A 15,280-nucleotide genomic window follows, 5' to 3' on the forward strand; every position below is an offset into this window, starting at 1 on the left:
TTTTTTTTTTTTTTTGTATCTGGGATCGAACTTGGGACCTTGCGCTTGCGACAAAGGCAACAGAACCACTGAGCTAAATCCCCAGCCCAAGTGGACAGCTTTCTTTAGGTCACAAAGCCATCACTACAGGTCACAGCTTACATGGAGCCCAGCCATGGAAAGATGTCAGGGACAGAAATACCTCAGGAGATGGTATTGCAGGACCCTGTATGAGGTGGGTTCGTGTTTCGACGTCGGACAGTCCAACACAGTCTGGAGGGAACAGCTTGGGGATCATCTGTCCCCAACTTCTTCCTGTGGAACAGTCTATGAGGTCCCAAGCCACTTGTATTAGTCAGCTTTCCCACTGTTGGACACAATACCCAATGCTCACAACCTAAAGGAGAAGAGGTTTTATTTGGATCATATACTCCGAGGATTCAGCGCATGGTCAGTCGGCTCCAAAGGAGAGGCAGCATTGTGGAAAGATGTGGAGAGGAAGCTGCCCATAGTGGCAAGAAAGCAGGGGGGGGGAGAGAGAGAAGGAGAGACGAGAGAGAGAGAGAGAGAGAGAGAGAGAGAGACAGAGAGACAGGGAGGGAGGGAGGGAGGGAGAGAGGAGTACTGGGGGACAAGAATACACCCCTCTTCCCTGGGTCACACCTTGAGGAACTCGCCTCTTCTGACCAGGACCCCAATAGCACAGTTGGCTGTGAACTAATCAGTGGATGAATCTACTGACAAGGGCACCACTTTGTGATCCAGTTGTCTTTCCAAAGCCCCACCTCTGAGCTTGGAGGAACATTCAGATTTGAACCACAGCAGCGCTCTCCACTGGGTCCGCAGAGCCCTCACAGTCGGGCACTGTGTGGACGGACTGCTGTATCTAAAGTCGGCTTCACTTGGCCTTCCCGTGAGCTTCTGACCGAATTGAATTCCCCAGGCTAAGTAGGAAATGTGCATTTTGGGAAGTTGCTGTTGTGTTAGTCACAAAGCAGGGCGATGGCAAACGGGAATGGTGGAAGTGGTCCTTAGAGAAGCAGCCCTCCCCGCGTGAACACGTGAGCTCGTTTTGCAGCACTGGGGACTGGACCCAGGACTTTCACACTGAGCCCTGTCACCACTTTTTTTTTTTTTTTAATTTTGAGACAGGGTCTTGCAGAGTCACTAAGTTGCCCAGGCGGGGCTAGAATTTACAGTCCTCTTGCCTTAGACTTCTGGAGTGCAGGGATTACAGGTGTGTGTCCCCACACCTAGCTACAGTCATGTCTTTGGAATCAGAGCTCTGACTCTATTTCCCATTAGCTCTGTAAATCGGCCTGGTTGGTTGTGTCTACTGCAGTCTCCTACTTTCTTTTTTCCTTCTAGTCAGTGGACAAAGCACTTAAAGAAAATTGCCAGCTGAAACCCTGGGTGTCCGGCGTGCTGCTCACGCTCCCCGAGCCCCTCCTCTAGCCCTGTGGACGAAGCACTTTCCACAGCACCCAGGTTGGTGTGGGGTGTTAGGAAGAAGCCTTCTAGAGGCGGCACTGCCTGTCAAGTCCTGGCTCTCCACTGCCCTGGGTAGGATGGTTAACCTTCTCGTGCCGTGGCTTTCTTCGCTGTAAGATGAGGGTGGGCGAAAAGCCTACCTCACAGAGCTGTTTGCTGCAGGCTGCCCACTCAGGCACATCCACCACAGTGACCAGCAGGGTCCCCGGTCGGTCCCCTTCCATGTTCAGCCAGACTGCACAGTTGCTCTCTCCTGTCCAACTCCTGCAGCCCCGGGTTTCCATGTGGGCGGGGGTGGGAGCTGGGTGTGTGGCCTGCCCTGGGACAGGCCTGGGAATGTGCTTGCGTCCGGAGCTGTCCCCTCCCCTGCAGTGTGCCACCAAATAAGTCCATGCTCTCCACTGCCTGGTCAGCAGCCACCCCGGGCTGCCGTCTCCTGGCCGGACCTGGAGCTCACGGGCTAATTTTAGAAATGACTTGTAGGCACAGCTGCCGTGACCGCCTTGGTTTGGAGGAGGGTGGGGGCCGGGGTCGAGAGGAGCAGCAAGGAAAGGGGATGTGTGTGAGCGTTTAGAGAGGGTGTTCCTGACATTTCTCTTTCGCGCCAGTTGTCTTGGCCGTCTGGGGTCCCTTTGTGGCTAACTGGGGAGACTTTTTGGGCAGGAGTCGTTCTGTGAACCTTCGGCCAGCCACCAGGTACTGTACTGTCTATGGGGTTTGCAGTGGGCACCTGTTAGCTGATGGGAAAGTTTTACTTTTCTGTGCTTTTGGTGGCCGCCACTGAAGGTCCTGCATCCTTTTAGTTGGTCTGTTTTCCGTCTTTCTGGTGCTAAAAGCTTCCAAGGCCTGATCCCTTTACCTGCTGCCTGTGTTGTTCACTCGGAAAAACAAGACTGTTTTGTGGAAGGGTTTACAACCCAACGCTGGGCTAAGTGGGTACTGTTTAAGCTGATCACTTTCCTGAGGACCTGGATGTTTGCTAATCACTTTTAAACATATGCCCGGAGTCCTGAGTTAACCTCTTTGTGGAATCTTAGCCGGCGGACATCAGCATTTAGATTTCTTCTAAACTATTAGTGATTTTAGCCTCCCTGGTTCAGGGGTCAGGCAGCCCAGTTCTTTCCCCTTCCTATTTTCAATGCTGCTCAATGTCACCTCTTACTTTTAATGCTGTTTAACTTTCACATAAAGCAGGCAAGAGTGGTGGGGGAGGGGAGGGGTGGCTCACGGCCGAAGTTTCCAATGTCACTCGGCCCTTCCTCGAGAGGAGGTGTTTGAGGTGGCACACCGGTCACCAGGCTCTTCTGTGAATGAAGGACGCCCGCGGGCCTCAGTGGCCGGGCCGGGAGGTAACGCAGAGCTGCCTTCCAGAGGTCTGAAGGCCCGGTCCCGACAGGCCTCAGGACCGCAGCCTCCCTGAGCGTTCCGATGGAGGGGTGGCTGGCGGGAAGAGCCCAGGTACCGCCCGAGTGGGAGGCCCGACCTGATCTTGATTCTTATGGGCAGGGCCTGGGTTTTTTGTCCCGAAGCCCTGGAACGCTAGGCTGTTACTTTGAGTTTGTGGCTGTCCAAGAAGACACCTGCCTCGTTCAGGGCACGCACGGCTCGTGGAGGCTGAGCACCTCATAGGGATGGAGGGTCCCCGCATGCTGTCCCCACTATTGATCTAAGTGGTATTGTCCTGTGCCGGATGAGTTCTAGAAAGTTACAGCAGAGGCTGGGTGGGGGTGAGAGGGAGAGAATAGAAGAGGAAGCGAAGGAGAAGGAGAAAGAAGATACTGGGGGGCTGAGGCGGGAGGATTGCAAATTCAAACTCAGTCTGGGCAACATAGTGACTTAGTGAGACCCTGTTTCAAAATAATAAAATGAAAAGGGCTGGTGATATAGCTCACTACAAGGCCCTGAGTTCAATCCCCAGTACCAAAACAAAAAACAAGAAAAGAGGAGGAGGAAGAAACAGGATAAAACGTAGAGTGAGAAGAGGGAGGCTCCTGGCCCCTGCATGGGAGGGGCTGCGAGTCACCAGTAACAGGTGTTTGGTTCTACCTGCACGCAGGCCTGCTTGACTTCAGTCGCTGGCTTGGTCTCTGCGACCCTGTGACCTTGGACATGACCTTCACCACTAGAAGCTTACTGTTCCTTCTAGCACCGAGGGCTGTGGGACTCTCGGAGATCTCTAGAGCCACCATCTGGGGGTGCTTGTCCAGGTGCTGGCTATTGACCTCTCCAGCTATTGGTCTGGGCAAGGGCCTGAAATGCAGGTTTCTGGGCTCATTCCAGGCCCACCAAACAGTCTCGGGGGACTCGGGCCAACGGACACGTTGAAACCTTCCAAAGTGGTCCTGGTGTGCACCTAGCTGCTTTCTTTCCAGGCTGCTGCACGGCACAGGGCTCGTCACACTGCATCGTCTCCATGTGGAAAACCTGCATGGCATTTCATTGGCGTCCGACTGTCGCAAAGTTTGCACTCGGTGGAGCTCACCCTTCGGTGTCATTTAGAGATGAGAACTGCGGCCTCACTGGGGAGACCTGCCTCGAGCAGCCAGGAGGTGGACCTAGGGCTTTGTCTCAACACGGCCACGGGAGTCGCTTCCTGTGGGCCCTGGTTCACTTGGTCCCTAGAGATGACAACAACCACCCACAGGGGCATTTTAAGCAGAGGTGTGCGGCATGACTGTCATGTTGACATTGCACAGAACCAAATCGTTTAGAAAATGGAGGAGGTGGGTTTGAGACAAATACCAGGCCCCAAGTCCTGTCCAATCTACTCCATGTCTATATGTGGTGCAGTTGAGGCACAGGGAGCAGAAGCAAATTGCTCAAGGATACACAGCCCTACAGGGACAGCGTTGGGTCAAGGGCAGCCCCTTCCTTGGAGGCTGGCAACAAGGAAGCCTCTGGAGGGTCCCCCTGTTAGAAGTACCTCAGTTTTCCCTGTGACCCCCACTCCTGAAACATTTTCCATCCTCCTCCAAGAAGGAAGGATTAAATCTCAGATCTGGTTTGAACAGAGGGAACCGCAATGAACTTTATAGCACAAACGAGGTGCTTGACATCAAGGAAGGAGCCAGTCTCTCTTTCCCTCTGTCTGCCTCTCACCGCATTCAGCCTGAATAACACAGCGCCATCCGTTCCATACCACAGGCTTCATCGGAGACACCCCTACCCCACCGCTCACCCAGCGCTGTCATTTTCCTGTCCTGCTTTGTCTACTGTGCTTCTGTCTGATGCTTAAGTACTTAGCAAAACTACAGATTCTAGCAGCAGAGGAAAGATCCTCGAGATGTGCTCACGTGGGGTCGCCCATGTCTGTGGCCAGTGCTCACTCTGGGAGGAGCAGGAATTTCAAGATTTAGGTCTCAGGCACTGTGTCTCCAACCGCCAAGGACTGAGCACAGTTTCAGCTGTTTCTCTGGGACAGCTGGGGTTGAAGTTTCCATTTCACAGAAGGCAGCTGGGTTAGCGGTTGAGTAGGGAGAGAGACACGGCTGCTGAATGAGATTAAATGTCTCATTTGCGCTTAATATTCCTGTGAGTTTGGGTGTGAATGTTTAGCCCCATTTTATTTATCGGGAAGTAAGATTTTTTTTTCAGGCTTGTGACTCCAACTTCACACAGAGTGAAATAAGATGGAACTTAGTGCTTTCTTTTTTTATTATTATTCAAGACTGGAATATTTAGATGAAGCTAAGGAACAACATGGGTTGGGATGAGGATTTGTGCAATATTGTTTTACCAGGACAGACAACAAAACCTGTTCATAGTCATTATCTCATTTAATCCACTGATTATCAAGGGGTAGGTGACATCGTCCCTGTTTTATACAGGAGGAAACAGGATCAGCGCGGTTTAGTGACCTGCTTTTCCTCTCACTTTTCTACCTACACAGAGTGTCTTATTTTCACATTTTAGTCTGTGTCGCGTGTACTTACTGTTTGTAGCAGATTGTTTTGCTCTCTTTCTCCCTCCGTGGCCCTCTCCGCTTGCCGTAGTTCTTCTAGACCAGAGTCTGGACTAGTGTCATCTGCTCACTGTTGACACTTGGGCAGGACGACTCCTGGTCGAGTGCTGTGCAGGATGCCTAGCAGCTTCCCTGGCTTTGGCCTACCTTTGGTGCCAGCAGCACCTCCTCTCCAGTTGTGTGTGACAACCTGAATGTCTCCAGGCGTTGCCAGACAGCCACTGGGAGGCACGACCTCCACTTGGTGAGAACCACTGTTCCATTCCAGTCCTGCCCAATAGAGCCCTCTCTCTGTGACAATAGAAATTCTGTTCCTGTGCTGTCTAGTATGGTAACTGCTACCCATTGTGCACTTGAGATATGCCTCATGCAACTGAGAAGCTACATTTTTGTTTTATTTTATTTTTGTTGTTGTTTTGGTATCAGGGATCGACCTCTGGACCTTGTACTTTGGAGGCAGGCGGTGGAATGACGGAGCCAAATCCCTGGCCATTTTTATTTAATGTTAGTTAATTTAAGTGGAACCAGCTACACGTGGCTAGTAGCTACTGTGTTAGATACCGTAGCTCAGAGTAGCTCATTATCTATCCTTTGATAGAACACTCACACCCTAAAAGTGATCAGAGGAGCCGGGTATGGTAGCACACGCCTATAACTCCAGCACTGCCGTAGGCTGGGGCAGGAGAACCATCAGTTCTAGCCCAGTCTGGGCAACTTACAACTTACCAAGTCCCCGTCTGAAAATTACTAAAGGTCTAGGGAGGTAGCTCAGTGCACAGTCTATGTTCAACCCCCCAGTGCCGCAAACAAACAGGAAAAGTCATCGGGGGAGCCTTCCAGACAAAGTCTGATCAGCTTCTTGCTTCACTGCGGCAAGGGAAACACAAGACTAGAATGGCAAGTGCTTGCCACAAGCACCACCTTGGCCATCTCCGTGCCTGCTGCTCACAGTGTTGGTTACTCCCAGCATACTTTCCTGTTGAGTCTAGAGGCAGCTCAGGGTCTTTCCCAGTACATCGCTCCAGGCGTGTCCCAACTCTGAGTCAGGTGGTGCCGGCACCTGGCGCTGTTGCCTGTCCCTCAGTGGGCCCCCAGCCTGTCTGAGGTGCAGCATCTCATCATGGGCCAGGTGGCGGGCGGAGCACAAGTGGCCAGTCAAGGTCAGCAGGATGCCCGCAGACATGGAGAGGGAGAGCTGCTGTGCTGGAGAAGCTGAAATTTTTCTCTTGTAATATTTACTGTGCGATTCAGGGATGGGGCGGCGGGTGCTGGACATGCGAAGCACTCAGAGATTTTAATCAGCCTGGAACTTGACGTGGGGGGCTGCTGCTAAAGGACCCCCATAGTCAAGTCAGTAAATGACTCACAGGTTAGAAAGGGTCTAGTACCCAAATCGCCCTTTACAGCGAGGGAGAGAGACTGGTGCATCAATGTGGCAGACAAGTAACTTGCAGCCCCAGGAGGTAGGAGGCCACGCGTGGGGGGCTTCGGGCTCAGGCTCCCAGGTTAGATGCCAGCCCAGCCAAGGGCAGGAAGCCTTCAGCCCACCTGTTGCAGAAGGAAATGTCTATTCTTGCGGAGAGCTGGTTGGAAAACTTCCAGGAAGATTGATGTCACCTAAGGAACAGTGGAAAGCAAGGCCAGGGAAAACGGGGTGGACCCTGCAGGCATCACTTGGAAAAGAGCGAACCGTGGCTGCTTTTTACTCCAGACAGCCATGTGGGGGTGGCCATCCTGGTGAGACAACTTTCCTCGGAGAAGGAGGAGGAGATGTCAGACCCTGGGCAGTGGGAAACAAGGAGCTTGACTCTGCCTCCATAAGAAGCTGTGGCCTTGAGAGGGTTCCTTCCTCTCCCTGGCCATGAATGGATAGGAGGTGGATTTTGTGGCCTCCGAGGGCCCTTCATAGCTCTAGTTTCAAAGAATGAAATGAGTGAAAAGGACTAAGCCCCAAATGTCTTGGTGGCAAGCTCCCTGTCAGTGGTTGAAACCAAGCGGGCCTCTGGGGCTCCTCCGTGTGTCGGTGCCTGTGGCCTCCTATGGTGTCCAGCTGGCCTCTGCCCCTGCTCCCTCCTCTTCCCCACGCCTCTTCATCTTGCACTCTCACCTGCGTTTCTCACTCTCCCTCCCGCCTTCTTCAGCGACTCTTTCCTTCCTCCTACCTTCGTGTCCTTGTTTCTCCCTCGCCCAGCTCTATTTTCTTACCTTCTAGGATAATGTAGGTCTCCCAAGTGGAGCCTGCATCTTTGGCTAGTAGCTGGCTGTTGGCTTCCCTTGCCTGATCGGGGCAGAGGGTTTCATGCCGAGTGCAATCCTTTTTCATTCTGATCTGGTTCTTTGGCCACCAAGCTCGAAGCTTGAGGGAACCACCCTGGACAGTTTATGAGCCCTAAACCATTTTGTGCACTTAGCCTGTGGATGGCAAATAGTACTTGTATACCATTCCCTCATTCTGTGGCCAAGACAGACATTGATAATCCATTGGGGGTCTCTTCCCACTGTTCCTAGATAAAAGTTCAGAGTCCAGCCAGCCACTGCCCACCTATCAGAATTGATGCGGAGGTTGAAATCTGCTTGTCACGGGCTGCATTCCTCAAGGTACTTCTGGAAAAATGCACACTCAGCTGGTACTCTGGAGAGCCTGTTGTGTAAAGGCGTCATCCCTAGAAGTGTGCATGGGATTAGGGGGACCAAGCCGGAGTCCAGCAGTGCTGGGATCTCCTTACTGGCCACGGGCCTCGTGGGGCAGGAACAGAAGAGCCTGGTAGCACCTGAAGTCCACCAGCCGCTCAAAGGCAGTGTGGTTGCAGACAGAGAGCCTTTGCTGAGACCAGAGCCAATATAGAGGGAGTAGGGTAGAGGCAGAAGAGGCCCCTGATCTCCAGTTCCTCCCCCATACAGGCGTCTTGCCAGAGCTGAATGCTGGCCAAAGTTAAGGGGAGGCCAGAGAGGAGGAGGCCCTGGTGGAGGGGGAGTAACCCCTAGTGATCCATGTCCTGGGGCTCCGAGCCAGCCGGCCCGAGGGGGGCCTTGGGGAGAGCATGCCACACGGATGCCGGAGCCATGGCCTCACTCCAGTCATCCGGTCCTCTCCCAGGCAGCTCTGTTCGTTGGCTTTCTGTCGCTGTGACAAAAATACCTGGCACGGACAAAGGGGAAAGGTTTATTTGGGCTCATAGTTTCAATCTGTGGTTGGCTGACTGAGGAAGAAGCATTGTGTGGAAAGCTGTGGTGGAGGAGAGCTGCTTACCTCTGGCAATCCGAAAGCAGAGGCAGAAATCTTGTGCTAATGGGCAGGGTCCCCCCCTGCTCCCGCTTTATACATTCAGGGCGGTGTCCCCTCGGTTTGCTGACCCACATACCAATCACTTCTGCAGTCACCTTCCCCGACACACCCGGAAGTGTGCCTTACTAACTTCCCGTGTGTCTCTCAACCCGGTCAGGTTGACCATGAAGATTCACTGTCACACTTCCCTTCTCCTCCAGGGTGCAGGGCAGCTGCGGGTGAGAGCAGTTCAGGAGGTAGATGGGTTACTCCAAGGTTGTAGACAGGGCCGGCAGCAGAGTGCCACGTGGCCATTTCGATTGGGGCAGCAAGTGATGGCCCAGGGGCCCGGGGCAACCGTCCCGGGGATCGAACTCAGGTCCTTGCACTTATGGAGCAGACAGCGGCACCACTGAGCCACATTCCCGGCCCCTTCTCCCCTTTTCTGAAAGACCGAGTTGTGTTGGGGAGCCGTGTCCACCGTTGGCATACTGCCTCGGCTCCGAGAGCAGAGTCGGGTGGTAGTGAGGCCCTGGGTGCTCCAGAGGCTTGCTGCCTGTCCCTTTACGGGGAAAACATGCTGACCCCTCTTTTTGGGGGTAATGCAGTCCTCTGGGACTAGCGACAGTGGGCGCTGTCATTTCTTCTGAACCCGAGGAAGGAGTTGAGGAAGGAATTGTTTCCAGGATAGCAGCAGGGAGAGCGAGAGGCCCGCGCAAGTCACCTTCGGAGCAGGGAGAGGTGGCAGGCTGGCCAACCACCACGGGGGTGCCCCTTACCTGACCTCACCAGTGGGTGGGAAGCATGGGAGACAGCGGTAAAGCCCAAGGGGCACTATCTGGGGGCAGAGAGCGCGACAGAATGTGACCCTGGGTCTGACAGGGAAAGGCCCAGGCTGGGAGGCTGACTGGAGCGTCATCGGTCCCCCCAGCGACCCCTTTCCCTGGGCACTTGGTCTGCAGCATGACACTCAAAGATAGCAGGTGTCAGGAGGCCAGCTTGTCTCCACTGTGCATCTCAGCTCTGTGCCAGAGCCCACAGCAGTCAGCACTCTGCCCAGCTTCAGGACCCTCTGAGGGCCCGCCGGGGGTCAGTGGTAACACGAGCAGGGGTGAGGCAGAAGCCCAGTGTAGATGAAAATGCTGCAGGGCCCAAGAGTGACTAAGTCACCAGGGGAGCCGAGGGCAGGGGGAGGAGCAGGAGGGCGGCTCCAGGGACCGGGTGGATAGATGGGCTGCTGAGAGGTGGTGCGTATGGTGAAGAGACCAGAAGAGGAAGAGTGTAGCTGTGGTAGAGAGGTTGCTGTGTGTCAGCAGAGCGGCAGGTGGTGTGGGGAGACCTTGTGCTGCAGTCGACTTGTCTGTGTCCTGGGACCCGCTTCGCCCCTCCTGGCTGGATGCGGGGAACCTGCCTGCCTCTGCCTGGGTGTCCTGAGGTGGAGCTACTGGCTGAGTCCTCCTCAGAGGGGAATGGGGAGCACAGGATGGGGTCACCTAGGCTCCCGGCACAGCAGAGGCCAGCTTCCAGAGGTGCTCCCCATACTGGCCTTTGAGGTAGGGAGAGCAGAGAGCTCAGTAGGCAGCAGCACAGAGATTCAGGCACGGGAATCCCAGTCTCCTCATGTGTGACCATGGATGGGTGTGTTGACCTCCCCAATTCCTGGCCCATGCCACAAACAGCCCTGTGATGGGCACCACACAGAGGCCGAGACAATTTCAGTGCCTCCTCCCTACACACCCAGCCCTACCCAGGGATGTACCTACTTGAGCCAACTTCTTGGGATTCCTCACCTCGCTGCTGGAAACAGGGGATCCCTGAGCCTTCACCTGGCACCCCTTGCTGATATAAAGCTGGGATATGGGGAGCCAGTACACACAAGAGGACTCAGACATACCTGGGAGAAGTCTCACCTTGGCTTTCTTACTGGGAAACCTCAGGCCAGTGCCCCAGCCTCTCTGAGCTGCTATCTGCCCTCAGAACGAAGCCAGCTGTGTGCTACTGTTGTACCCGCTACTTCTGCCATCAGTGGACTTTACAGTCTAAGGTGTTTTTTTTTTTGGTACCAGGAATCGAACTCAGGACCTTGCACTTGTGAGGCAGGTGGCAGTACCACTGAACTAAATCCCCAGCCCCATGTGGTACTGTTGTAAGAATGTAATGTGAAAAGGATTTTGGTATCAAGACATTGCTGGTCCAGTGGGAATTTTAGGATCCAAGGGCAGCTTCATGGTAGGACCTAGATCAGTGCCTGTGGACTGTTGACTCTCTCTAAATATCAGTGAGTCCTCTGGTGCTGGGTGGGGTCTGTAGGCCGGCTGTCAACATGGAGTCAAGTGAAAATAGAAACAGGGTCGAGAGCAGTGACCAGTGGTCAGCACCTGCTCCAAAGGTGGGTGTCGTTCCATTTGACAGAGGAGACTGAGGCTGGGAGAGCTTCCTGAGGCCATGAAGACGTGAGTCCCACTGTGTGTGGATGCATTCACACAGGGGGTGGCAGAAGTTCCTGCCACAGACCTGCTGTCCTGTCCCTCCTCACCTGCCTGATTATTCGTTCACTCGCTCACTCATTCAACAAATATTTATCAAATATCAAAGAGAATGGAGCAGAGAGAAATTCTGGCTCTTCAGGGGAGTGGGCGGGGACAGGGCCCATGCTGCAATGGAAATGAGGGTGAAGGAAGGGTCGCTGCAAAGAAGACTCTAGACAAAGACTTGACAGAGAAAGGAGGTGTGAGCTGTGCTCTGCGAAGAGCGTGCAGGGCGGAAGGAACAGGGAGGACGTTCACCCGGCTTGGGGCCGAAGGGAAGAGCTATGATGACAGGTGGGCGCGAGGTTCTCCTTGGTGCCACGAGCCCCTGGACATCGATCTTCTGTGGCAGGTGAGGTGCCTGAAGGCCCGGCTGCCCGGCAGTGGGGTGATGGGGGAAAGGCCCACGGGCCTCTCAGATTTGAGGTCCACGTCATCCCGGGCTCTGAGGGTGGCCTCTCCTTCGCCAGCCTCCCTCCTCCCTCAGGGGAGACTTGAGGCTTCTGCAGGAATCCATGTGGAGGCTCCTCATGGGCTGAAAACAGCTGCTGATGAGGCAGGCATGCATTTCGGCCTGGAAGGGATGTGGTGATAAGAACACTTGCTTTAATTAAGGCTGACAAAAGTCTTGCCACAGGTTGGCACCCGGCCCCAGGTCAGTGGGGCTGGCTCAGAGCTTGGAGGGTAAGGACAGGGAGAATGAGTCCCCCTGGGCTCCAGTTGCTGCCCCCTCAAAGGGAGACCGCAGCCAAGTGGCACCACCATGTTGAGGACAGCCCCACCTGCAGCCAGGATTCCCCGGAGCTCCACGCTGAGAGTGCTTCTTGGGCGGCAGCCGTGATGTGGCCAGGCTGGGCAGGAGAAGATGGGCCACAGCCAGGACAGCGCCTCATGTCAGGCCTATTCATAGCCGGGCTCTGCTCTTTAGGCCTGTCGCCTGTGAGTCACTCCGGGCCTCTCCAGTGTCTCCCAAGGGGACAGTGGGCGTCTTTGTCCCCTTCCCTCCTCTAACACCCAACCCCTCTTCTCTAAGATCTGGCCTTGGGCTGAACCTGGGGCCTAAGCATTGAGCTACATCCCCAGACCGTTAAAAATTTTTTTTTTTAAATTTCGAAACAGAGTCTTGTGAAGTTAGTAAGTTGTCCATGCTGGGTTTGAACTTGTAATTCTCCTGCCTCAGCCTCCCAGAGTGCTAGGATTACAGTTGTTTACCACCATGACTGGTTCATGCAGCCTGTTTCTTAAAGCAGAGACTTGGCTTTTGCACAAGGACATATTTCCAGAGTTGGTCAGGCATGTGGCCCCATCAGAGCTTGAAGTCTGTTCTCGGATCAAGGCTTCACAGGAATGCTGTGGTGTCCCCTAGTCCTGTGCTGAGAAGCACTGAACAGCCAGATCCCTAAGTCTGAGCCCTGCCACAGTAGTTGTCATTTTCTGAGGTGTAGACTCTCCCAGTGGCTGATGCCAAGCGACTAACAGCATTGCTGAGCAGAGTTGGGAGAGGGATCCTGCTGGTGGGCTCTTGCAAGGGGCCCAGAGTCGGCTTTTGCTGGTTCTGGACTCTAGCTCATTTCCACCTCATGGCTGCCTTGATGTGCGGCTGCCCAAGCTGTCTTCTCATGCACAGGTCACTGGAGGTGGCCACTTCCCCACCCACAAGGCCTAGAAAGTGCTTGGCCCCTGGTGGCTGTGACCGCAGGGCATGGGCAAGTGCATCTCCCAGGGAGGGCTCTGTGAGGGAGGCTTCTCAGAGGGCGTGGCCAGGAGCTGGAAGGGAGCAAGTAGAAGGAAGGAGACAGGGCTTCCTCTTTTCTTTTGCCACCTCCATGAAGATTTGCATCAATTTTCTGTATGGGGTGTTTTGTTACTTGCAGATTTTGGTTAGTTTTCACTCTGCAACACTGTATTCCACTGTTTTGGTCCATTTTCCATTGCTGTAACAAAATACCTGAGGCCAAATTTAATCCCCAGCACCTCAAAAAGAAAAAAAGAATCATCAAATTGTGTACTCACGGTGGATTGATCTCATGGCACACAAATGAAACCTTCCATGGAGCTGCGATATTCCTTTAAGTTGGATATACTCAAGAGCTTTATTTGATATTCTCTACGTCTCGGACACCATGTCTGCTTTGTCAGTGCCGCGAGCGACCCAATGATGATATTTTCCAGTTGAGGTTTACTTCGTCAACTTTGTTTCCAGAAGGCAGGGTTTCTAGGCCCAAAATTAGTGCTGGGGCTTTCAATATGATGACGAAATCCTATCTCCAAAGCAGGGGCCAATGGGAGCTATAGTTTCCTGCTCTTATCTACTTTGCACGATCGAACTATACGGGCATCTATCTTCTTATTGAAAGAAGACTCATCTCTCTCTCTGCGAGTTAGCAGTTGGTGTGGCGGCTGCTCTCGAGGGAACTGACCACGGAGGAGGTTCCAGGTGCCCAGTGTTCTGTTTGCATGTTGAGTGGAGATATGACTTCTCTCACGTATAGTAAAATGTTCTACCTCCATTGTGCAATGGGGTGAATTTTTTTGCATGTGATACACTTGCATTAGCATCTCTTGCATCAAGACCCAGGGCTTTCCAGGTGCCCTAGAAAGGTCCCTTACACCCTTTCCCAACCAAAAGCCTAGAGCTCCTTTCCCTTCCATCGCCATCAGTTGAATTAAAAAAAATTTTTTTTTGGTGGTTTTGGTGATTGAGCCCAGGGCCCTCACACTGAACCACCTCCCTGTCCCTTTTTCATTTTGAGATAGAGTCTTGCTACATTGTGCAGGCTGGACTCAGACTTGTGATCCTCCTGCTTCATCCTTCCAGAATGCTAGGACTGCAGGTGTGCACCACCACACCCAGACAGAGTCTCCTGTTCTTGAACTTCTTATATGTTTGAGATTTTGACCAATAGGCTAGTTCTATAGAAATGGTCTCTTTGTAAGAGCCACCGGGTGTGTGTGATGATGTGCTTTTGTGTGTTGTATCTTCATAAAGGGTTCACATGCGGGTAAGAAGCGTTCAGGGCGCTGCCACTCCATGATCCGTGGCCAGCAGCCCCCTTGCTGGCCACAGTCTTCCTGAGCCTGCACAGCTGTCACTGTCCCTGGCTGTGCCCGTCCCCTGGTTCACGGTGTTGGTGCTCTAATCTGCCTCTCTTCTCTCCCCAGGGTGTCTGTGTCAGGCCTGGGTCCTCCCATCTCATGTACTGTGCGTGGGTGTGAAGCCCATTCCGTGCTGCCTGCAGGGGGCACCACCTTGCCTCACCGGCTCATCGATAACCGTCTCGTCTCTCCACCTCACGCTCCGGCGCTGCCCAGCATGGCCATCTCATCACGCCTCGCCCTGTGGGAGCAGAAGGAAAGTGATGCTCAGGGTGGGCACGCAGCAGTGGGTTCGGAGGGCCTGTCACCCGGGGGGGCAGGGAGCTCGATGCCCGCCTTTCCCTAGGGTGTGCCCAGGCCCATCTGCCACCTCTGCTTAGCCAGTGCAGCCCAGCCTTCCTGACCCAGCTGGCAGTGGTGACCACGTCCTTGATGCCTCTGAACTGGAGGCTGGGAAACGAGCACGAGTGAGACCCATTCCCCAGTCTCTGTGCTCACGGAAGGTGGGCAAACGTGGGGCTGCCAGGCTGATGCTACAGGGGTGGCTCTTCACGGTCCCTCCTCTGTCACCGTGGAGGGTGAGGAACGGGCTCCTCGCCTCAGTTCCTCCTAATATTCCTCATAAGGCACCAAGAAGGGCCTGGGCCCGGGCCCTTTCCCTCTCCCTCTCCCCTCCCTTCCCCCTCTCCCTCTCCTGCCTCTGGCCCCTCAGCTTTGTGCATGTGATTTAATGCCTTGGAGGCAGAAGCAGAGAGGGAGAGAGAGAGGCTTCTTTCTGGTTGCCTCCTGCCCCTCTCAGGTTGCCGGGGCACAGTATTGGGGCAAGCGTTAGAAGGAACAGAGGTCAACTCACTCTCTTTTAGGAAGGGAGTCTTGGTCCTGAGCCTGGCCTCACATGGCCTGACTCCCACCCATGCCTGGGCAGACATCTGCGTCAGAAAACCCCCCCCCCCAGGCCCT

The 15,280-nt window shown here is 54.1% G+C and overlaps 1 protein-coding gene across 4 annotated transcripts in view; it reads left to right on the forward strand.

The window, feature by feature from the left end:
* Positions 1 to 15,280, forward strand: part of Myo18b (myosin XVIIIB) — a 278,729-nt gene that overhangs the window by 25,850 nt on the left and 237,599 nt on the right. For 2 of the 4 annotated variants that reach the window (XM_033762282.1, XM_010603683.3), the window contains exon 2: positions 14,387 to 14,576. In XM_033762282.1, the coding sequence (XP_033618173.1) occupies positions 14,387 to 14,576 (190 nt within the window). Of the gene's footprint in view, positions 1 to 1,385; positions 1,468 to 2,060; positions 2,167 to 14,386; positions 14,577 to 15,280 lie in introns of those variants that run through there. The other 2 variants (XM_010603687.2, XM_019204498.2) reach the window with 2 other exon arrangements.

The sequence above is a fragment of the Fukomys damarensis genome, unplaced genomic scaffold (genome assembly GCF_012274545.1).
Source record: "Fukomys damarensis isolate Sample0158 unplaced genomic scaffold, DMR_v1.0_HiC HiC_scaffold_12, whole genome shotgun sequence".
Taxonomy (NCBI): Eukaryota; Metazoa; Chordata; class Mammalia; order Rodentia; family Bathyergidae; genus Fukomys; species Fukomys damarensis.